The sequence below is a fragment of the Nicotiana tomentosiformis genome, chromosome 11 (genome assembly GCF_000390325.3).
Source record: "Nicotiana tomentosiformis chromosome 11, ASM39032v3, whole genome shotgun sequence".
Taxonomy (NCBI): domain Eukaryota; kingdom Viridiplantae; phylum Streptophyta; class Magnoliopsida; order Solanales; family Solanaceae; genus Nicotiana; species Nicotiana tomentosiformis.
In genome coordinates this window covers 86,163,935-86,189,593 of record NC_090822.1, presented here as the reverse complement: position 1 = coordinate 86,189,593, position 25,659 = coordinate 86,163,935, and the positions used below count along the sequence as shown (strand labels likewise).

General features: G+C 38.8%; 1 protein-coding gene and 1 long non-coding RNA gene across 2 annotated transcripts; one reads left to right on the top strand and one right to left on the bottom strand.

Annotated features, from left to right (window-relative positions):
• Positions 1-5,986: 5,986 nt before the first annotated feature.
• LOC104111873 (uncharacterized) lies at positions 5,987-9,619 on the bottom strand. Its single transcript, XR_689830.4, has 3 exons — positions 9,423-9,619; positions 7,977-8,148; positions 5,987-6,242 (listed from the first exon to the last, which is right to left on the bottom strand). It is a non-coding gene; the product is annotated as an uncharacterized lncRNA (long non-coding RNA).
• Positions 9,620-16,667: 7,048 nt separating this feature from the next.
• Positions 16,668-25,035, top strand: LOC138901786 (uncharacterized). Its single transcript, XM_070189578.1, has 2 exons — positions 16,668-17,026; positions 24,909-25,035. The coding sequence occupies exons 1-2, from the start codon at positions 16,668-16,670 to the stop codon at positions 25,033-25,035; spliced, it is 486 nt and encodes a 161-aa protein (XP_070045679.1).
• The last annotated feature ends 624 nt before the right edge of the window (positions 25,036-25,659 follow it).

Below are 25,659 nucleotides of genomic sequence, written 5' to 3'. Positions count from 1 at the left end.
CCTATATAGTATTTTTAGATTATGTTAATTTTCATTGTAGCTTATTAATCAACAATATTTGTTTTATGTAATTTTATTATTTTATCTTTGTTATTGAATATTTTAGTATAATGTTATGACTTATCTCATATTATTGTGTTAGTTTCTTGAAAAACACAATATATAGTTGTATTTTACTAGTACTTAAGAAATATTTGGAGCACAAGTTACATATTTTATGCTATGAAGACTTTATCGGGAAAAAATCCGAAAAACTCGAGAAAACCGAAATTGAGAAACCCGACTTTGTTGGCTTGGTTTGGTTTATAAATTTTAAAACCCGAAACCATTGGTTTGGTTTGATAATTGAAAATTTTGAACCAACCCGACCTATGTACACCCCTACCCGGGGGTATGACTTCTTCAAGGGTTGTAACCTGCTGCTTCAAATCTGGGTTACGGAGCACTTCTTTCAGCAATAGGCCACATTTGACTACTTTTTGGGCATTAGCAACATGATTCAAATTCACAATGAGAGGATGAGGCATTGGGTCTCCTCGCATGGACATGAAGAGTGGAGAGAGATGTTGACCAACTTAAGTGAAGAATGGGTCAATTGGAAGCTGTCATGGTTGGGCGAAAGGGCAATCCTAAGGACTCCTCGGAAGTATTTTATCGAGATGATAGAACTTGAGGGAATCCATCCATACTCACCCCTACGAGTTCTTAGGTAGTTCGGGTTGATTCAGGATGTACCTCTCTGGACGAGGACATCACTGTATGAGGACGAATACAATGGGCAGATACCGATACCAAGAATAAGGAGGCTTCAAGAGGAATGTAATGATCTAGTCACAATGCCAATGGGTCAAGATTCGTGGTGCACTCTAGAATATTATGTCTGGATCAATGAAGACGACGAGCTAACCCGACCAAGCAGGGAAGGAATAGCCTGGCTGGAGGATGCAGTGGAGGCTTTGCAAATCTATCATGGGATCTTTCCACACTTCCTTATGACTATCTACATGCACCGCCAGGTGGTCCCGGGGTCAATTGATCACATGCTGCCACCCACCGAGGATGATGACCGAGTAGTTAAGTGTATCCAGATTGAGTCTGAGACAGAACGGGAGGAAGATCCAGAGGAAGAACCTGAGTTCAATGATGATGAAGAAGAATTTGAAGAAGACCCGGAAGAAGAAGAAGAAGAAGAAGAAGAAGAAGAGATGGGGAACTTTTCCAAGGATGGTTACTAAAAATTGGTTGATTTCACCCCTTTCCCCACTTTGTACCTTTACCACAAACATTCTCATTTCCTAAGGGCAAGTATGTTTGAGCCCATGTAATTTTATGAATGTTGGAAACAATTATGTAACTTCTGCTCCCGCCTATTACAATCCAAATAATTCCAATGAAACCCAAACTTTGCCTCGGATATGAATGTGTCAAATCTAATTATTTGTCAAGTATTTGCGACTTAGGCCTACCTTAGGCAAAGAGAGGTCCCACAAATTTTAGGAAAACGCGCTTGCTTGAATACGTGAACTAACTGCTCCATGTGCCTATTACTTGTGCAAATATTGAAACTGACTTCTATTCTTTTTCTTTTCTTTCTTTTTCTTTTTACTTTATTATTCCAAAAGAAAGTTTGTTTAAGTTGACCCAAAACTAGCGGAACCGCTATACAACCTTAGATCGAAAGGGAAGATGTCTGCGAGAGATAACCCGACCGAGCACGCTCTGGTAATAGCTGATAGCCTGGGGCGATCAGAAGAGAAGGATGATACGAGGAATAATGAACATGTGGCCAAGATGGCCCAGGAGATGGAATCTTTGAGGGAGGAACTACAACACATTTGGGAATTGGAACATCTGTCTGTGACAACGCTCCCGCAACTACCCCATTTTCCTTCTCTAGATTTATCCCTGACCACGTTCCTTCCACTACTCCTGAAGCCAGCAATACCCTGACTTCAGTCCCTAACACCCAGATTATACCTCCAGTAACCCCTACCGAACCCTCTCATACACACTCCTTACATACCAAATTATGTTCAAATGCCGCAAAACCCACCAGTTACCACCAACACAGTTCACACCCCTCATCGTGACGGACTCATCTTCACCACTAACTAAAACTAACACATACCCGCAGCACATATAATTGCACATGAGCGATATGTTCCTCCCATATATGCCGTTTCAGAACTCACCTTCACAGCACATGTCACGGTCAGGATGCCTTACGAAGTCGATCAATATGCCGAAATGGAAATGGAAGCTATGTATAAGGAGGAGGAACCGGTGTCCGAGAAATTATGAGCATTGAGAAAACAAACGAAAAATCTTCAGGTCGCTCGTGGGAGCGAAAATCTAGACTATGAGGATATGTGTATCCATCATGATGTGGACATGACGATAGGGTACAAGCCTCCGAAGTTTGATATCTTTGATGGGACAAGTGATCCCCATGCGCACTTGAGAGCCTACTGTGATAAGCTAGTTGGAGTAGGAAGAAATGAGAAGTTAAGGATGAAGTTATTCATAAGGAGCTTGACAGGGGAAGCACTTACTTGGTACACTCGCCAAGATCCCCAAAAATGGAGGGAGTGGCAGGATATGGCGGAGGATTTCATGAATCACTTCCGGCCCAACACATAAATTACTTCTGATAGGTTTGCACTGGTAAACCTGCAGAAGAAGCTTTTCAAATCCTTCCAGGAATATGCACGTAAATGGAGGTCAGAGGCTGCAAGAGCACAACCCCCGTTAGATGACAGTGAGTAGACTAAGTATTTCATCAGGGCTCAAGAAAGGATCTACTTTGAGAAAATGATGGGCATGATGGGACAGAAATTCCCTGAACTTGTCAAAATGTGAGACTTTTTAGAGGAAGGTATAAAGTCTAGCAAGGTACAATCTATGGCCGCATTGCAAGTAGATAGCAAAGCAATCCAATCAGGATCAATAGGTAGCAGAAATAAGAAAAATGAAGAGGTATCAGCAATCATTCCCTACTACCAGTCCAATCCACATCATCGAAATACCTCTTACTCTCCAAACACCCATTCCCCACACCCACTTGCTTATGCTCCAGTATACAACACACAACCATACTACAATCCTCAACCTCAATATAACCCACCTCGATCCCATACAAATCCAAACCCACCACGACCATACACTCCATTCAAACTACCACTCATCAAAACCGACCCACCTATGCAGCCCGACCTCACCCAAAATTTGAAGAGAGAGGTCCCAGAAACTACACCCTGATTGTTGAACCATTGGCTACACTGTTTGAAAGACTGAGGAGAGCAGGTTTGATACATCTGGTAGAAGGAAGGGTTCCCGAGTATCCCTCAAAATACTTTGATACAACCAAACGATGCGTGTACCACTCAAACGTACTGGGGCATGATACCGAGGATTGCTTTAGACTGAAAAAATAAAATTAAGTCACTGATCAAAAGTGGAGCCATTTAGTGCACCCCAGCTCTGCCCAATATGACCTACAACCCACTGCCAAACCATCGAAATCAAGGATCTAATATGATCATACTGGATGAAGAGTATGACTTCAAAGGAACTATCGTCATAATAGGAAACGTTGAGGCTGGAAGGGTCCCACATAGAAGGACTCCAATGATCACAGTACAGTTAAAACCTACGGTGATGGTCCAGACATACCAGAAATAGTCTACTGCTACCATCAGGGATGAAGAGGATCGGGAATACAAGACAGTCCCGTGGACATATCAACAGAGAAGGAAGGCCAAGATGATAGATTCCATAGTGGCTCATGGAATGACCAGGTCAGGGAGGTGTTACTCTCCTGAGGATGTAAACCGAGGAAATTCAAGAAGGGAACTGATTCAGAAAAAAATATAATCGATCTGGAGGCTGCAGAATTCTAGAAGAGGATGTCAACCAAAGAATACACCATGGAGGAATAGTTGAAGAAAACCTCGGTACAAATATCAATCATGGATCTACTGATAAGTTCTAACAATCACACAGATGCCGTGATGAAAGTGTTAAGTGGGGTGAGCGTACCGAGAAACACCACCAGGGAGGCACTGGCAGCAACCATCGGGATAATGGTCAAAGCAAATATGATCACTATCCAAAGAGACGAACTTCCTATAGAGGGCGTGGATCACAACAAAGCTTTACGCATCACTGTCAAATATGGAGATAAGGTGGTGTCCCGAGTACTTGTTGATGGAGGATCAGGAGTAAATATCTGCCCGCTCTCTACCCTACAAGAGTTGGGTACCCATATGAGAGAAGTAAAAGAAAGTCATGTGAGAGTTGAGAAATTTATTTAGCTCTGCAAATTGGACCAGTTGAGTTTCCCATACTATTCCAAGAGATGGATATTTCATTTTCATACAACATGTTGCTAGGAAGACCTTGGATACATATGGTAGGGGCAGTTTCGTCTACCTTACATCAGCGCATGAAGTTCGAATGAGGTTGTCAAGAGATTGTAATCCACGGTGAATTAAGCCAATATGCTTATCTAGAACATGTAGAGGGATTAGATAGGGCCATTTTCCACGCAATTGAGATTATAAAGACCATAGAAATAGAAGAGAGAGAGAAGAATCTTGGAATGCAGTCATCATAAAGATCAAAAATGGATATGAGAGAAATGATGAAGTACGGATACAGGCCAGGAACCGGGCTGGGAGCCCGATCAGACAGGATAACAGAGCCGATTGAGCTGAATGGGCAGAAAAGTAGAGCCGACATAGGGTATCAGCCTCCGACTGAGAAGACTTGTACTGGTAGCTTCGCGAAGAAATCATTTGTGCTAGAGAGCGTTTCGAGTACGGGTCTCAGATCAACACTAGAGCCCACAGTCAATTGAGGCTTGAACCGTGTCTGTACTTTTTTGTCATTCGCCTCTTTGAACACTCAGACGTTCCTCTTTTGATGAAATAAAAAGAAATGCTTTCTTACATCCGAATCAACATGCATCTAGATGCAGAGAAAAAATAAGAGTTGGTCGAACTCCTCCGACAGTACATCGACGTGTTCGCATGGTCATATGACGACATGCTAGGGTTAAGCACCGAAATCATTTTGCACCGATTGCCTACCGATCCCGCTAGACTGTGAGTCAAACAAAAACCCAGAAAGTTCAAACCAGACTTGAGTTTGAGGATAAAAAATGAATTAACCAAGAAAATAGAAGCAAACGTGGTAAGGGTCACCAATTATCCCACATAGTTGGCAAATATCATCCATGTACCAAAGAAGGATGGGAAGATCAGGATATGTGTGGACTATCAAGATCTCAACAAGGCCAGCCCGAAATACGACTTCCTTTTACCAAACATTCACATTCTCATAGACAACTGCTTCAGAGCTGCAATCATTCGTGGATTGTTTCGCCGGGTACCATCAGATCCTGATGCACGAAGAAGATGTAGAAAAGACAACGTTCACTATGCCTTGGGGAGTTTACTGCTACAGAGTCATGTCCACTACTAGAAAACAGGCCTATGGCAACATCAGTAAAACTGTTGCCAAAGAAAGAGAAACCGTTGCTATAGTCCTATTGCGGCAGTTTTGGCTCCGTTGCAAGTTAAGGCAGTTTTGGCTCCGTTGCAAGTTAAGGCGTTGCAATTGGTTTATTGCAACAGTTGTTTGCAACAGTTTTAGAGCCGTGGTCATAGATGTATCTATCGCAATAGTTTTACTGCAGTCTTTTACAATGATTATTAAAAGCAGTCGCAACTATTATGAACTGTTGCAATACGACTACTGTAACGGCACAAAACCGATAGAATAGACCTACTGGGACAGTTTGTTGAAATAGTTTAGCTTATTTATTGAAACGGTTATTAGAGCTATTGCAATGGTCATTACAAGCTATTGTAATAGTTATTTCAAGCTATTTCAACGATTCTTCGAGCTATTGCAACACTTATTACAAGCTATTGCAATAATTTTTACGAGCTATTGTAATGGAGTAAAATATAATCTGCTGAAATTTATACAAACCATGAAAGGAAACTATATTCATCAACAAAATCATAATCCAAAATATCCAACTAGTATTATCTATATATAAGAGAAAATATAAAATATTGGCTAACAATTCAAGAGTTACCATATATATAAGTTTGCAAAATATTCAAAAATTTGAACAGTCCTAGAACGTCTGAAGGTGTAGATCAACCAATGCTCTTTAAGTAAGGTCTTCACTGCTTTCATCTCCTATTTTTTCATTTTCTTCACCTACAAATCTAAAAGGCATAACAATATTTAGAGGGTAGGAAAAACAATTAAAAAGAAAAGAGAAAATTGCAAACAAACTGTTAGAGATATCATAATTTAAATTTGAATATAATATCTATTGATATTGTGTACATTATTATATGTAGCTCTATTTCATATAAGACAAATGGGAGGACATTCAGAATAACCAACTTCCCATATAATTCAAACACACATTCTTTCTATAACCTAATTAGTTGAAGATAATATAAGTCTACAAGAGAGGAAGCCACGTAAAGATTGGTACCAAAACCAGTTTTTCGTACTATAGCATGCACCTAGTTCCCTTCTAACAATGCAGCACAAGCAGATATAATAGAAGAAAGTGTAAACTGGTTATGATCAACCCCCGATTTTTGTAGCCTAACAGTATAGCCTCCTCATATAACCCATTTTGAACATACCCAGCAACCATTGAATTCCAAGTAACATTATTCCTCTCAGACATGGAATCAAAACCCCAAAAGCATCGTTCATCAACCCGCATTTAGCATAAACATCAAGCAAATCAATAGACACAAAAACATTTAATTCTAGTGATACCCTAAGTGCAAGGAAAGCTATAACTCGTGGCTAGTTTATACAACAAAAAGGAAGATACAGAAATAGAGTTTAACTTCATGTACATTATGGTAAGTAAAAGCATCACAAATGGAACATGTTGCTAGCACATTTTTTATCTTGAGACTAGGTGAATTTGGCTATATTAACATGAATATTTTTGTTAGTTATTGTGCAAGTAGTACTCATTTCTTTTCAAGTTACAGCTCATGGAACTATTTATTGTGGTCAACAAAAGTAAAAAGCTTAACTTTTTCTTGTTCAAATTCATTAACAGATCTCCTAATAATAGGAAAATGAAAGCAATTATGCCATTGCAGGAATTACAGGAACCTCTTGTAAATCTCTGTATGTATATGATTCAGAATGTTATGACACTACTAAATTCCCATTTTAATGTAACTGTTAATTTATAGGACTGATGGAATGGTTATGAGACGAATATTAGGATGAACTAAAAAATATGCAGGTTTCTAACTATAGGATGCATGAAATTTCAGTAAAGTACCTAAATGTACACCTTAAATTTAAGAATTCCTACTCAAGTATATATGACCAAAATACATAAGAATGCTTAGAAGTTAAGAATTTTCAGAATGCTTAAAATCATATACACTCGCGAATTAGTATATCCCAATTCTAGTAAGCCACAATTGTAGTATTCAAATATGTTGTTGTATCACCAAAGGTAATTCAGGAACCTTGATTCATATCCAACTCCCCAATATTACCTCTATTCATCCAGTCATGCATTTAGTTCTGGCTTCCCACTTCTAGAAAAAAATATATCATGCTTATCAATCGCTATCTACTTCACTGGAGCTCGTTCAGTCAAATTCTACTAATGTGAAGATTTCAAATATAATAAAATTATTTAATTAAGGAAATACTATGTTTCAGTAAGTTTTTCTTCGATATGTACCATCAAACCAACAACAAATAATTATTCAAGTGTGCTTTTTCAAACTAGTTATAAATATTTTTGCAAAATTGGATGACACTAAAATTTGACATAGCTATCTCATATGCCTTTCACCAACAATTTGACATAGCTAAACTAGTAAGTCATAAAATATATCAAGGAAAAAAATGAGAATTTTCAAGAACAAGAAATAAGATCTATGTAGACAATGTCAAGTTACCTAAATTGATAGAGGCTCCTATAAGTTCACAAAAACAAGCCAATCTAGATGACAAGAAAGTCGTTGTAGAGTCTTTCACAATAGCTTGAAGAGATGCTGAAGCAAGGCGATTCACATAGTATCATCTACACACTATGATATTGGATATTATGACCACACCACTTTTAGTGAGCTGCAAAGATTTGAAATTGCATTCATCAATTCCTTTTTAAAAGTAATATAATTCATCAGTCAAAATTTAAAATAGTAATAAAGTAGCATGATTTACTTTCAAATTTTATTTTGGTTATTTTTGGTCTGTAAGAGTTAGATAGATAGACACAAAAAAGATTGAAGTATAGACAAAACTGAACTTCCCACAGTTCTCTGTTCAATATTGAGATAAACTTCAATTACCCATGTATCAACATAGAAGTAGTACCAGTTATATGCACTTATAAACAAGTAGACAATTGAATACTACACTCTTTTAAAAACACAATGGAAGTTCGAATTTACTCATTTCCCAGGCCTTAAAATTTCTAGTTCACAATTGAAAAGTTAATGTTGATACATAAAAATGCCATATGTACGCATCACATCAGCTAATAATTTCTTTCTCATCATACATCCATGAACTATTTTCTATTTTAAGGCCACTACTAATCACAGTGTAAAATCATGAATTGAATAGAGAAGAAAAAGTACATCGATACTTAAAACTTGTTTATTATTTCTTATGTGGAAAATAATAGCATTTTCATACACAAAGTTGCAGCCAAATGTTTAAAATTAACACTAATAGGATTAACATTAATATACTTTTCTCTTCTCCAGTCACACCAATCATTAAGATAAGAAAATAAAATCTTTCCTTCCACATGGAACAGTTTTAGAGAAAACACACATACAGTACATTTCTCAAACATACCCCTCAACACCCATTTTAGAACAGAAGAGTCAGTTACCAGAAAACTAACCAAAAAAGTGAAATCCCAAGATATAAACATCAATTTTCTCTAACTCTCCCAGCTTTGAATTTTTCTATTTAAGTTTTAGAACTTTGTTGACATTAACGATGGAGTTTTAAAGGGTATTTGTCATTTTAATGTCTTTCCAAATAGCAGTAAATTCAATATTTAGTACAAAATCAACTTTGAATAAAATTTTGGCTCAAACAATTGAAACTCGGGTTCTCAAACACCAATTTTACTAAAACCCCAAATTTAAGCAATCTTCTTTAATTTTTTATCACAGAATTTTTCACGGAGTTCTCAAATCCTCACCATATTTGAGATACAAACTTTAAACAACACTAAAATTAAACATCAAACATAAATTAGAACAAAAAACAATGACTTCATAGAAACCCATTTGTGTATTTTGTAAGCTTGTCCAAGAAACCTTGAATGGTAAATCTAGAGACAGAGAACTTTTAGGCCATAGAGGAGAGAGAATCTTGCACACCTATTGTTCTAGAGAACGATATGTAGACTTGGTCGAAAAATCCTTTACCGGATGTGGGTTTGAAGAAGCCGTCAATTCACTTGAGGGTTTTTTCTCATGAAGTTCTCAATGAAGAGAAAGGCGTACGAAGACCACTTTTTGATACGTATACTTTAGATTATGGAATTACTTTTTAATTATAAAAATGAGCATTCGCGGGTTTAGTGAAATTATTGGAGGGAAATTAAATCGTTCCAATAATAGTTTTTAGAAAGAACAATCCCCACAGAGTTATTTTACCAAACTGTCTCCCTAGACGGCTTTGTGGCGATGGTTATGGTACTACTGTGACGGTTTAGTTATAGTACTGTCTTAATATGCACAATAAGCTATTACGACGATTGTAACCCTTGCAATAGACCATCTATTTCAAGGGTTACATAACCGTTGCTAAATAACCGATGTAATAGGTATAATTTCTAGTAGTGAACGTTCGGCCTCAAAAATACTGGCACCACTCACATGAGGGCTATGACAACCCTCTTTCACAACATGATTCACAAAGAGATCGAGGTATATGTGGATGATGTAATTATCAAGTCTTGAAAGAGTTCAGAATATTTGGATGGCCTGAAGAAGTTTTTCGAACGCTTGCGGAGGTATAGTTTGAAGTTAAATCCCGCAAAGTGCTCATTTGGAGTCCCTGCTAGAAAGTTGCTAGGTTTCATCGTAAGCAGGAAAGGGATAGAACTGGATCCTTCAAAGATCAAATCCATTAAAGAGTTTCCACTTCCCAAGAGCAAGAAGGTTGTGATGAGTTTCCTGGGTAGGCTGAAGTACATCAGCCATTTCATGGTCTAGTCTACAGTAACTTTCAAACCTATCTTCAAGCTTCTAAAGAAGTATGCATCTACAAAATGGATAGAAGAGTGTCAAAAAGGCATCAACATAATTAAGGATTACTTGTCAAATCCATCATAGTTTGTTCCTCCCGATCCCGGGAAGCCACTTTTGTTATACTTGTCGGTCTTGGATAATGTATTTGGATGTACATTGGGACAACACAATAAAGCCGGAAGAGAGGAACATGCCATCTTCTACTTAAGTAAGAAGTTAACACCATGCGCGACCAAATATACTCTCATAGAGCGCACATGATGCGCCTTGACTTGGATCGCCTAGAAATTTATAATGACCCGATCGGTCATTTTTAGTAATTGTTCCTTGTTACCCTTTTTTATTCTTTACGCATGTGTGTTTATAGTTTTATGAATCGCGGGGTCAGTTAGTTTCATTCCGGGAAGCTTTTGGGTTGACTTGGACCCTATGATTCTTGACTTAGAAGTTTAAATTAGAAAATGTTGACCAAACTTTGACCTTTGTGAAAATGACTTGGAACTGTATTTTTATGACTCGGATAGCTTCGTATCATGATTTCGGACTTGGGCGTATGCCCGGAATTAATTTTGGAAGTCCGTAGGTTGAGTTGTGTGGATTTGCCAAAATTTGGCAATTTAAAATTGAAACGTTTGATCGTAGGTTCACTTTTAGCTATCAAGATCAGAATTTGATTTTCGGACTTGGAATAGGTGCGTTATGGTATTTAGAACCTTCCTACAAAATTTGGTGTCATTTGGAGCTGATTTGATAAGATTCGAACGTTTAGTTGTAATTCTAGAAATTTTTAACTTTACTTTGAAATTCATGCATTTTAGAGTTCAATTCATAGTTTTAGATGTTATTTTGGTACTTTGATCGTGCGAGCGAGTTCGGATGATATTTTTAAACTTGTGTTGATATTTGGTTTGGAGTCCCGAGAGCTCAAGGGAGCTTCAGACATGTATCGAAGTGTTTTGGATTGAAAACCAGAAAATTAGTATGTAGCAGCCTCTTGTGTCGCATTTGCGAACACCAGGTTTGCGATTGCGAGCTTAGCACAGGGGCCTCAGGTGTTGCAATTACTATGACAGGCTCACAATTGCTAAGTGGTATGGGATTTTGGGTAGTTCTCATTTGCAACAAATATGTCGCTTTTGCGAGGGCAGCAGGGCTCGCAATTGTGAACCCATCTTCGCAATTGCAAAGAGCTTCCCAGGCCTGTCAGTGCTGCAATTGCGAGGGAATTTAGAGGGTTCGCAATTGCAAACCCATATCGCAATTTCGATAACTGCAGTTGAACATAAGGGCTGAAAGTCAGGATTTTATCTCTCATTCTCTTATTTTTGAATCCTAAACTCGGTAGGAGGCGATTTGGAGAGGGTAGTTTCACATACAAACCTTGGGTAAGTGATTCTAATCTATTTCTAATCATATTCCATCAACATATCTTAGATTTTAACACAAATCATGTGAATCAAAGTAAGAATTTATGAAACTTTGTTAAGTTTTTGAAAAATAAGAAATTGAGTTTTGATAGTCGATTTGGACTCGAATTTTGAAACTAATCATATATATGGACTCGTGGAGTCGTGGGTAGTCATTGTACGTGTATCTATTTCATTGTTAATTTTTATTATTTGAAGTCATTGTTACTAGTTATCTCTTACGTTGCTATTATTCTCATTTGAAGCCATGTTATTCCTTCCATTATGAGTTATTTGTGTTTAGTTCGTAGTTACACGTTATCTTTCTTATTGTTGAGTTATTGGTGTTGAAGTTGTGGAAGCCGTATCATTTTGGAGCAAAGTTGATAATTGTTAAGGTATTTTCTTGTTGAGAATTTTAAATTCATTGTTATTGTTAATATTCTTGTACATGTTGCGGTGAAGCCGTGGTCTATTGTTGTGAAAATATTGATACTGGTTATTGTTGGCAAGTTGTTAATGTACATGCGGCAGTATAAGGTGGGACTTATGTGCGTGTTGCTTGCAGGGGAACTACATGAAGCCACGCGGCGTCATAAGGTGGGATAAAGTGAGTGTAGTTATTTCGGAAAACCTGTTTTCACAACCTATTTCAAATGTAAGGCTCACGCAGCAGTATAAGGAAGGATTGTGATTGAGATTATGAATTTTGAATACGAGGCGGTACCTTGTTTGTGATTCTTGATATATATACATGATGCGGTACCTCGGTGGTGATTCTTATTGTATACGAGGTGGTACCTCGTTATTATTCTTGTTGTTTTGTTCTTCCTTATTTTTGACAGTTATGGTCCGTATATGATCATTGTGGTTCTCTTTAACTGATTTCCTTATGTTATTTCCATACTTAAAATTTTGGTATTACTTCATGCTGTTAATTGTTTCGTATAAGTTATTTCTCCGCTTTCCATTATTTATCCTTGTTATATTTTCATGTTGTTTATTTATATCCTAGTAGGTGTCTTGACCTAACCTTGTCACTACTCTACCGACGTTAGGCTTGATACTTATTGGGTACCGTTGTGGTGTGCTCATACTACGTTTCTGTACATTTTTGTGCAGATCTAGGTACGTCTGCTCGTGCGAGTCGTTAGAGATCAACTGCTAGCTGACTTTCGGAGACTTCAAGGTATGCCTTCTCGGCATCCGCAAGCCTCAAAGTCACCTTCCTTTATTCTTATTCCCTATTGTATTTACTTTCAGACAGTGATGTAGTAGATATTCTAGTTTAACTCTGTAGAGATTATGACTCCGTTCCACCAGTTTTGGGGGGTGTATTGATGAGATTCTATTTTTCGGAAGGTTATATTAGTTATTCAGCTTTGTTTTAGTATTTTGATAATTATTTCTACCATGTTATTATTAAAAGTTAGACTTAATTAGTCGTAGAGACTAGGTTCCATCACGACATCTTACGGAGAGAAAATTGGGGTCGTGACAAGTTGGTATCAGAACTCTAGGTTCATAAGTTTTACGAGTCATAAGAAGGTTTAGTAGAGTATTACGGATCGGTACGGAGATGTCTGTACTTATCTTCGAGAGGCTACAGAACTATTAGGAAAACTCTACTTCTTTAATTCTTTATCATGCGAATTGGTTACCTTTGAAAACTAAATCTTTGAGTTTATATTCTCTCACAGATGGTGAGGACACGCACTGCTGGATTCGACGATCAATCACTCGCGCCCGTACTAGATCCGCGAGAGGCCGGGGCTGGGGCAGAAACCAAGGAGGGGAGCGTGGTGCAATCATAGCACTTGTCGAGTTGTGATAGATGAGCAACCAGTAGCTCCAGTTGGGGGACAAGCACTCGAGGGACCTATTGCCACCCCTGGACTTCAGGAGACCCTCGCACAGTTCTTGAGCATGTTCGGTATCTTAGATCAGGCGGGGTTCATTCCTCTTGCACCCGCCACATCTCAGGCTGGGGGAGCAGCATAGACTCCCGTGGTCCGTACCCCAGAGCAGCGGGTCTAGGTCGATCAGGTCGTAGAGGTTATACCAGTACATCCTGTTGTTTCAGTTTAGCCCATCAATACAGCAGCAGCATCTAAGGAAGAGGAGCTTAGGCTCGAGAGGTTCAAGAAGTATCACCCTTCTACTTTCAGTGGTTTAGCTTCAGAGGATGCATATGGTTCTCATAGGAGTGCCAAAGTATTCTCCACACCATGGGTATTGCGGAGACGAGCGAGGTTGATTTCACTACTTTCCAGGTATCCGGAGTGGCATATCAGTGGTGGCGAGTGTACGATGAGGGTAGCCTAGGCGAGGCAGTTTCACTTACATGGACTCGGTTTTCAGAGTTATTCTTGAGAGAGTTTGTTCCTCAGACCCTTCGGGATGTATGGCGTGCAGAGTTTGAGCAGTTGCGCAAGAGTACTATGACAGTATCGGAGTATATTGTCCGATTCAGTGATTTGTCAAGACATGCACCTACATTGGTTTCTACAGTCAGAGAGCAAGTTTGTCAATTTATCGAGGGACTCAACTATGGTATTAGGTTCATCATGGCTTGAGAGTTGGAGACAGATACCCCATAACATCATGTGGTAGAGATTGCATGGATGTTGGAGGGTATGCGGGGTCATGAGAGAGAGCACATGGAGGATAAGAGGCCTCGTAGTACAAGAGGATTTAGTGGTGGTCACGCTGCAATTACAGCCCATCATGTAGATGCTATATAAGCCGTCCATTTCATTCAGCACTTCCAGCTTCTAGTGGTGCTTTGGTTGTTCTGAGGTCTCAGGTTGCACATTTTGCTCAGTCACTTTCTAGTGCACCTCCAGCACGGGGTGCCTTTAGTGGTAAGTCCAGCCGATCAGGCCCGAGCTAGTCCCAGCAGCCACGCCCACCGAGAGCTTGCTTTGAGTATGGTGATACACGTCATATGGTTAGAGACTGTCCTAGACTCAAGAGTGGTGCACCTCCACAGACTACTTAGGCTCCACGGATTCAATCAGGTCTGCAGACTTATCAGACCATAATTGCTGCCCTAGTTTCTACTCCACCCGCACAGCCAACTAGGGGTGACGAACGGGCGGGTAGAGGTCACCCTAGAGGGGGAGGCCAGACCAGATTCTATGTTTTTCCGAGTATGACGGAGGCAGATGCTTCAGATTCAATCATTACAGGTATGGTTTCAGTTTGCCATAGAGATTCATCAACCTTATTTGATCTGGTATCCACTTATTCATATGTGTCATCTTATATTGTTCTGTATTTGGATATATCTTGTGATTCTTTGAGTTATATTATTTATGTGTCCACGCCTGTGGGAGATTCTATTATTATGGACCGTGTGTATCAGTCGTGTTTAGTTGTTATTGGTGGTTTTGAGACCAGAGTTGATTTATTGTTACTTAGTATGGTAGACTTTGATGTTATCTTGGGCATGGATTGGTTGTCACCATATCATGCTATTCTAGATTGTCATGTCAAGATTGTGATGTTGGCTATGCCAAGTTTACCACGGTTAGAGTGGAGGGGTGCGTTAGACTATGTTCCTAGAAGGGTTGTATCATTTCCAAAGGCTCGCTAGATTGTTGAGAAGGGGTGTGATGCATATCTAGCCTTTGTGAGAGATGTCAGTGCTGATATTCCTACCGTCGAGTCAGTTCCAGTGGTGAGAGACTTCCCAGCTGTATTTCCAGCAGATCTTCTAGGCATGCCGCCCGATAGGGATATCGAATTTTTTATTGACTTGTTGCCGGGCACTCATCCCATTTCTATTCCACCATATCATATGGCCCCAACAGAGCTGAATGAGTTAAAGGAGCAGTTACAAGAGTTGCTCGATAAGGGTTTTATTTGGCCTAGTATGTCGCCTTGGGGTGCTCCAGTCTTATTTGTGAAGAAAAAGGATGGTTCTATGCGCATATGTATCGATTATCGGCTGTTGAACAAGGTTGGTGAAGAACATGTATCTATTGCCACGCATTGATGACCTATTTGATCAGCTATATAGTGCTAGAGTGTTCTCAAAGATTGATTTGCAGTTAGGTTATCATCAGCTGAAGATTCGGGATTCAAATATTCTGAAGACTACCTTCAGGACTCGATATGGTTACTACGAGTTCCTTGTGATGTCATTTGGGTTAACCAACTTCCGAGTAGCATTTATGCACCTGATTAACAGTGTATTCCAACTTATCTTGATTTATTCATTATTGTATTTATTGACAACATCTTGGTATACCGCCGCAATCGGGAAGTTCATGAGCAGCACCTGAGGATCATGCTCCAGACCTTGAGAGACAAGAAGTTGTATGCAAAATTCTCAAAGTGTGAATTTGGCTTGATTCGATGGCATTTTTGGGTCATATGGGTAGATCAGAAGAAGATTGAAGCAGTGCAGAATTGACCCAGACCGTCTTCAGCTACTGAGATTTAGAGTTTCCATAGTTTGTCCTGGTATTATCGTCATTTTGTAGAGGGATTCTCATCTATTGCTGCAGCTATGACCGGATTGACCCAGAAGGGTGATCATTTCAGATGGTCCAAGGAGTGTGGGGGGAGCTTTCAAAAGCTCAAGACTACTTTGACTACGACCCCAATGTTGGTGTTGCCTACAGGTTCGGGGTCTTATACTATGTATAGTGATGCATCACGTATTGGCCTTGGTGCAATGTTGATGCAAGAAGATAGGGTGATTGCCTACGCATCTCGGCAGTTGAAGATTTATGAGAAGAATTATCTGGTCCATGACTTGGAGTTGGCAGCCATTGTTCATGCATTGAAGATCTGGCGACATTATTTGTACGGTATCCCTTGTGAGGTCTTTACTAACCACCGGAATCTACAACATCTGTTCAAAGAGAAAGATCTTAACTTGAGGCAGCGGAGATGATTAGAGTTGCTTAAGGACTTTGATATGATCATTCTATATCATCCTGGGGAGGCCAATATGGTGGCCGATGCCTTGAACCGAAGACCGGAGAGATTGGGCAATTTAGCATATCTACCGGCAGCGGATAGGCCATTAGCATTGGATGTTCAGGCCTTAGCCAACCGATTTGTTAGATTGGATATTTTGGAGCCCAGTCGAGTTCTTGCTTGTATGGTTTCTCGGTATTCTCTATATGATCGTATTAAGGAGCGTCAGTATTACGACTCTTATTTACTTTTCAAGAATACGGTTCCGCACAACGATACCAAGGAGGTTACTATCGAAGATGACGGTGTGTTGTGGATGCAGGGTCAGTTATGTGTGCCCAATGTGGATGGTTTACGTGAGTTGATTCTTCAGGAGGCCCACAGTTTGCGGTACTCCATTCTTCCAGGTTCCGCTAAGATTATCAGGATTTGAGGCGGTACTATTAGTGGAGGAGGATGAAGAAAGACATAGTGGAGTATGTAGCTCGGTACCTAAATTTTCAGTGGGTGAAGTATGAGGATCAGTGCCCCAGTGGTTTGCTTCAGCGACTTGAGATTCCTAAGCAAAAATAGGAGCGCGTCACCATGGACTTCGTTGTTAGGCTCCCACGGACTTAGAAGAAATTTGACGCGGTATGGGTGATTGTGGACAGGTTGAAAAGTCACCTCATTTCATTACGGCAATGAATACTTATTCTTCAGAGCAGTTGGCTCAGGTTTATATCAGCAAGAGCTACACACACGGGTTGAGTTGAGTACAACATTCACCCTCAGACGGATGAACAGTCCGAGCGCACCATTCAAATATTTGAGGATATGGTTCGTGCCTGTGTTATGGATTTCAGTGGTGCTTGGGATCAGTTCTTGCCACTTATGGAGTTTGCCTACAATAACAGCCACCAATCGATTATTTATATGGCTCCTTATGAGGCCCTATATGGAAGACGGTGTCATTCTCTAGTTGGGTGGTTTGAGTCGGGGCACAAATTTGGTGCGAGATGCCTTGGAGAAGGTCACGATGATCCAGGATCAGATTCGTACATCCCAATCTAGACAGAAGAGTTATGCGGATCGAAAGGTTCATAATGTTGCATTCATGGTTGGAGAGCGAGTCTTGCTCCGGGTTTCGCCTATGAAGGGTGTGATGAGGTTTGGGAAGAAGGACAAGTTGAGCCCTAGCTAGCATTGAGATCTTTGAGAGGATCGGTGAGGTGGCCTACAAGCTAGCATTGCCACCTAGTTTATCTATGGTTCATCTGTTGTTCTATGTATCTATGCTCTAGAAGTATTATGGTGATCCATCTCATATTCTAGATGACTCGCGAGGTCGGCTAATTTCGTTCTGGGAAGCTTTCGGGTTTGATTTAAACCCTTTGAATCTTGACTTAGAAGTTTAAAATAGAAAATATTGACCAAACTTTGACCAAACCCTTTGAACCCGGAATTGTGTTTTGATGGCTCCAATAGTATCGTATTGTGATTTCGGACTTGGGCTTATGCCCGGAATTAATTTTGGAAGTCCGTAGGTTGAGTTCTGTGGATTTGCCGAAATTTGGCAATTTGAAGTTGAAAAGTTTGACTGTAGGTTGACTTTTAGCAATCGAGCTTGAAATTTAATTTTGGGACTTGGAATAAGTCCATTGTGGTATTTGGACCTTCCCTGTAAAATTTGGTATCATTTGAAGTTGATTTGATAAGATTCGTACGTTTAGTTGTAATTCTAGAAATTTTGAACTTTACTTTGAAATTCATGCGTTCTAGAGTTCAATTCGTAGTTTTAGATTTTATTTTTGTGTTTTGATCGCGTGAGCGAGTTCATACGATATTTTTACACTTGTGTGGATTTTCGGTTTGGAACCCCGAGGGCTCGAGTAAGTTTCGAAAATGTATCGGAGTATGTTAGATTGAAAACCAGAAAGCTAGTGCGGTCGTGGGCAAGTCTAGGGTTCAAAAATGACATATATGAACCCTAGAGGGGACTTTCACCTACAAAAATGGCATATTCTCTCATTCTCTCATTTTTGAACCCTAGATTTGCAAAATAAGAAATTGAGTTTAGAGAGTCGATTTGGACTCGGATTTTGAAACTAATCACATATATGAACTCGTGCGGTTGTGGGTAGTCGGAATCTACCATTGGACCCGGGTTTTGGCCGGACAAGCCCCGAGTTGACTTTTATTGACTTTTTGGGAAAATCATAAAGATCTTAGCTTTATCTATTGCAATTGATTTCCCTAGCATTGTTTAATGATATTAAGTCGATTTTGGTTAGATTTCAGCCATGTGGAGGCAAATTTTAAGGGAAAAGCTATTTCCGAGTGTTGAATTGGCCTAGTTGAGGTGAGTATCTTGTCTAACCTTGTGTGGGGGAACTACACCTTAGAATTGGTATTGATTGACTCATTTGTGCTATGTGAAAGCCGTGTGCGCAAGGTGACAAGTGGGTACACGGGTTGTACGTGATATTTGACCGGTTTAGGCTACTTAGACTATTTTCATGCTTTTATTGAAATGCCATATCATGTTCTATATTCTCGTAGTCAATCTATTCTTGTTTGTGTTAGTCTATCCTTAGATGCCCTAGTTGACTTGTTTAACACTTGTTCTACCTCCTACTTGATAAATTGCTCTCATGCCTTAGTTGAACTTGTTGCCTTTATTTGATACATGCCATCTCTTTCATTGTTGATTATCATTTCTTGAAGTCATTGTACGTGTTTCTCTTTCATTGTTAATTTTCATTATTTGAAGTCATTGTTACTAGTTATCTCTTACGTTGCTATTATTCTCATTTGAAGACATGATATTCCTTCCATTGTGAGTGTTGATACCCAATTTTGCCCTCATGCTTTTATAAATATCATGTATACTTTCAAAATATTATTTCTTGCATTATTACCTAATTTACAGGATTCATATAAGAATTTTCTATAATATTTAAAGATTAAAATTGATTTTCTCGTATTTAATTATTTAAATATTTATTAAATATCCCATCAAATTATTTTGGGATGATTTTATCATCACAATTTATTATTTATACTCACATGCATGTTTTATAGTATTTTACGTCATTTCATATAATTATATGTTTTGCATTTTTGAGCTATTTACACATTTTTTGCAAAAAATAGCATATACTTTACAATTAATTGCATTTTGTCATTTTCTTCAAGGTTAAAATAATTTTTTATATTTTTATAACCTTCACCTATTATTCTTACATATTAAGTGCATAAATAATATTTTTATATTTATTTAGCTATTTTATTAAATTATATGTTTTAAAATTTATTGTATTTAAAATCCATCCCAATGCAAGGCTAATTTCGGACCAAAGCTTAGCCCAATTCCCCCTGGCCCAAAACCAAATGACTCTTTAATAAACCGATCGGTACTTATTTTAATCGACCCGCCCCGTTCATCTTTTAAATCATGTTCGTTGATCTCTCACGATCAACGGCCCTCGCTCACCCAAGCCTTTTTAATTAACCAAACTCGGAAACCCTACCTCATCTCCCACCTAACAGCCGCTCCAAATCTCCTCAACTCTTCTTTTCTCTATTTTGAAGAACCCTAGCCACCTCTCCCTTAATTCCCTCTCCTAATCCCGTTGATAATGGGATTCCGCCATAATTTGCTTACCATATCTATGTTTCTCCGCTATTGGTCATATTTTTATGATATTACTTAGGTATTTGCCTAATTTTGGCAAATACCATCTCTATATCGGACTGGAATCAACCTCAATCTTAGAGATTTGGATAATATTTCATCCATATACATGAAGAAAGTCCTGATTCTTCATACCAGTTGTCCGATTTTTGAGTATTAAACCCTAACTAGGGTTTGGAGTTTGATTTCTTTCCTTTCCGGTTACTTTACTAATTGCATGCGATATTTTACTCTTATTGTTTGTGTTTACTTGATTTCTTTCCTTGTTTACTTGCTTGATTCAACACTATATAAACCCTCTCCCCAATTTCCCCTGGGGACAGACATTGAACGATTGAAAAATTACTACTACTCTCTTATTCTTATTCATCTTATACTACTCTGAGGCTCAATTTCTTGGTCGACTGAAAGCCAAGGCCACCGGAATTCAATTATTGAACTTTTCTCAATGCTCACACTACCCGGGGTTCTTTCGACACCCTTGAGAACTCTGACGCACTGAGATTCCTGGGTTCTACTATTCGTTCCGCAATTTGACATTGGAGTATTGCTGAAATTATTCTTCATATTTACTTGTTCTTTAATCTATAACTGGTAAGTACCTATGGCCTTTGCAATTCCATTTTCTTTCGTTTGAGTTCCTGTTCTGCATATCTATATCTATGAGATTTTGTGAATCAACACGCTATTGTATACTCTGAAGTTCTTCTTGAGGCTCTATGCTTTCTAGTAAGCGAATTTGCCCATATGTTGTCCTGATTCTATATTCTTATGTCTATTTGCTCTAATGTGTATGTTTAATGCCTATTATTATTGTTTATTCTGAGCTTAGCTTCTTACTTTGTTCAGCACTCGTGTGATGAGATGAGTCATGTTCTAATTCTTGTTGAGTCATTCATGTATAACTTAATGTTTCACTAGAGTTAACTCCTGATCAGGTTACTAGCCTAAACCTGCTTTCCCTACTACTTGTAAACTAATGCTTGTTCCCTGCTCTGTCTTATATCTTTGTAATAATCAATACATATGTGCCAGACCTCGTTAAGTTATTTCTGCCCAACCTCCTGAGTTCCTGATATTGTACTGGTTAGCTAAGGCCTGTTTCCATGCTATTTAAGTTCTAATGTATGCTTGGACTTACGCAATCCTGTGCTCTTCAACACTGTTTGAGACCTTAGGAAACCTCATAACTAGTCTCTCCTCTCACATATGGCCGACTAGTATTAGATTCAATACTATCCTATCTTGCATCTGCGAATTGACATGTTTCTTATATTATGATTAATGTTCAGCATGATAAGGTTTTTCCCATGTTCCATTAAGCAATTGCTTGAACCTGAGCTGGTTGTTTTACTTTGTTCCTTGGGGTTTTCATGATGAACATTTTCATGTGTTGACTGTGCTTTGTTTGCCTCTTGCTTGAATCTGTTAGACCTTCATCTAAGGTTCCCTATGTTGACTCTGAATCATGCTTTACTATCTTACGTAGTAAGTTAGGTCACTCTTAAACTTTGTCGCTAGAACTACGAACACGAACTTGCCTTGTGTGCTTCCCAATCTAACCTGATCATGTTTATATGTCTTGGCTAGAGTTGTTGTTATCCACAACTCTAAGAACTAAGTGTCTAAGTTGTTTAGTTAATTCTATGAACATTTTGTCACCAGTATGGCTGATCTTAGTAAGTAAGGTTATTTGGTAGGCCTATTGTTGGGCCATACATGTTGGGTTTTAGTATGGAACTCAGGTTGCTATGGTAAGCGGTATATTGGTTTGTTGTTGCGCGAAGATTAAGACCGTTGAAGGCCTAGGGACATCCCTGTGTTGTTCTACATTGGGCTTGTGTTTGTTCTATTGAGTTTTTGGTTGTTTCATTATGTAACTAGTCATATTTAGGTTTATACTATATCATTTGGGCCTGTAATAATTTGTAATAACGAATAATGGGGAGATTAATGAAAGGGGGTTGGGGTATTCTAATATTCGCATGAAAGGATAGAAAACATGTCTATAGGGTTTACATGCTTTATATGCTACTTTGTTTAAACTTGCTTTATTTCTGCATATCAGTAGAAATCATGGCTATAGGAATCACGCACATCTCACTTGCACAATGTCCAAACAAGTTAGTTCAAGTATTTACCATACTCGATTCTATGTTACTAGTGTGGATTTATGACATATGCTTTTTGTCAACCTAGATACCATGCCTATAGGACTTCAAATAATCAATTGGTTGATTGTTTCTATTACTTTTAGTGTACTTCCCATCTAGATACCATGACTATAGGACACCAATCTTTTAATCAACTACTCCTGTTTGTTTTCATTACACTACCTCCCCTAGATGACATGCCTATAAGAGTACAGTGTTATAAAATCAAGTCTGATTGTCAATGGTTAGAAATCCTGCCTATAGGATGTTGTCACTCGCTTAAAAATTATTTATGAGATAAACTTTGTTAATACTAGACTTTCAAGGCTGTTTCATTGCCTAAGTTATCAACTATTAGAAATCCTGCATATAGGATAATGTCACCTTCTTGAGACACACATCTATAAAATCAGAACTGGTAATTCATAATTCTGGGAACGTTTCATTGTGCAAACAATTAGAAATTATGCCTATAGGATTTACAATGCATGTAGCCTGCCTAAGCATTACTCTAAAAATTGCACTATTGCCTGCATGATACCAGAAATTAGAATCATATAGAAATCATGCCCATAAAATTTAACGACTCAAATATGTCTTAATCCTGAAATTGTCTATTGTGTAGCCTGGAACTTCTTTGTGTGCTTTGTCGTTACGTGTGGAGGCTAACATGATCCACTCTTTCCCATTATGTGCAGTCCTACTTGTTTTGAATGCGCGATTAGTTTTTTCATTTTGAGCAACCTAGGTAAAGTCTGGAACCACCCAAATAGAGGTCCAAAGCCTCTTGGACCACAGGTATGGGACGGGTAGTGCACGCATAGGGTACGGTTTAGAAATGAATTAGAGCGCCTTTAAGTAATAAATTCAACATAGTAATTGGGTAGCAGGAGATGATAGTCTGTGCCTGCTTAATAATATGAGCAACCCCCTGCCTTAAAGGAGTTGAGAAGTATTATTTATGTTGCACGGGGTGATCCTTTCGGCTAAAAAACTTAGGACCCCCCTTTCTTTATATACTTGTTATTTACACTTAGTCATCTAACATAGACCAATATAGTTGTATCCTTGTAGTCATTAAAGATTTGTACTGAGTCTCATGTGTTATGATAAGACTCTTCGACTTCTATATTTCGCTTTGTTTATTCGATCACCAAGCCTAATCACATAATCCACATAGTTTAAAATTCGGCCGGGAGCCACAGTTGTGGACCTCGAAGAGTGCCTAACACCTTTTCTTTGAGGTAATTTGAGCCCTTACCCGATCTTTGGTGACACAGACTAGTCAAACAGAGTTATTTACAAATAGGTTCCCTAACGCACCTTAAAAATCGTTAGGTGACGACTCTTCTCTTTTAATACTTCCCTTTAAAAGAGTTGTCACATGTCGAAGACCGCTTTCGCGAGAAAACGGGGCGTGACAGCATGTAGACTCTACTGGAGATATACTTAGGCTCTTACTATAATGAATTTGACTTATCTGGATTATTTCCCTTATTTTCCTATATTTCTTTAAATTGCTATGACATGCACATCCCTCCCCTTATTCTCTTTTATCTGTTAAAATTGCTATGACATGCACATCCCTCCCCTTATTCTTCTTTATTTGCTATGACATGTATGATCTCTCTCCATTTCCTTCATCGTGTCTAAGATTACTATATCATGATTCTTCCGTCCTTATTTCCCTACTTGCTTCATTACGTCCTCGCACATTTTCATGAGCTAAACTGACTTCTCTTTTTGTCTTTCTTTTCTTTTCTCTTCTTTTTATGTTCACCTTTACTATGTTATTTACTGCTTTTACGTATTCTTATCATGAAAATACTTGGCAACGTGTTATTATTTATGCATTAATCATGCTCCACATCATACTCTACCCGTGCCTATTATCAACATAGTAGCGCTTGATGAGTGTCCACGCTTTCCTCAAATCACCCTTTTAAATTGGAAAGGCTTATTGCGGTCGACTAGTCGATCAGCGGTGTAGTCGATGGTCCCGTGCCTTTTCCTATCAAGTTGTCCACTTGAGAGTACCAGTCTAGACCCTTCTAGAAACCACACTCCAATTTGAAATATACATGCATCATGCTAAACCTAGTACCGATTGAGACGTCATTGACGTAACAACCCACTTAGATAAAGCCTTGTGAAAATTCCGACGGGATTTTCACAATCCCAATGGACACTATCATATTATGTGCATCACTTGGAGAAAATGTGCCAACATGTTGATCATTACTGCGTAAGTAGTCAAATATGGAGGGGGAAAGGGCTAACCTTTGTTTGTTTGCAGAAAATGAAGCACGAAATCCCCAGGTTCGGTATGGTCCAGAATATCCCGCCTTTGCTACTTGACTGGTGGAAAGACCTTGCACCTTGTGATAAACATCATGTGAGGAGAGTACTTGGTGACCTTCCATCTTTGATGAACATTTGACAGCCATATGTACTACTATCTATCATGGTTAGAAGACGACGCAGCTAGGTACGTAAAGGCAGGAGTCAATCTAAAGGATAGGATCATATATGAAGTGGTTGAGGCACAGGTGAAGTACAAGAGGCTATGAAAAAGGGTGTTCGAATCTGAAGCTAAGCAGCTGGAGCAACATAAGGAAAACATGGAGGCGATAAGGGAATGGAAAGAGATTGCCACTAAGTCAATGGAGAGATTAGAATACTTGGAGCAAGGACTGATGGAGATAGAAGGGAAGATAAGGAAGAGACTTATGGATTGTCAAGGCATGGACGGCGATGAAGGAGAAAAGCTGGAAAAAGCTTACTTATTGCTAGACATGCGCGATCTGGGGAACATGATTGATGGGGTCAAGAGAGCCAAGCATGGAGAAGGTCCTTCAGGGACCAAGTAGATTAGGAGATGATATTTTTTACTGCTTTCTAGCTTAGATTATATTTCAATGTAATAAGGCCTAATGCCATTAGTGACTTCATTACTATTGTCGATTTAGTGAAAGTTTGTTTTGGCTTATTTTCGCATTAATGAAATGAAGCAAAGTTGGCATCAATTTTCTCCAAGTCTATGTGTCTCTTAGGCTTACCTCAAGCACAATGAGGTCCCTCAAATTAGGACGTGAATTATTGCAAGACTTTGTGAAACATGTTTAAATATTCCGAACACTCTTTTATTTCACCTTACTAACTTGGTTACCTTTTACTTTTTCTTTCTTTTTGAT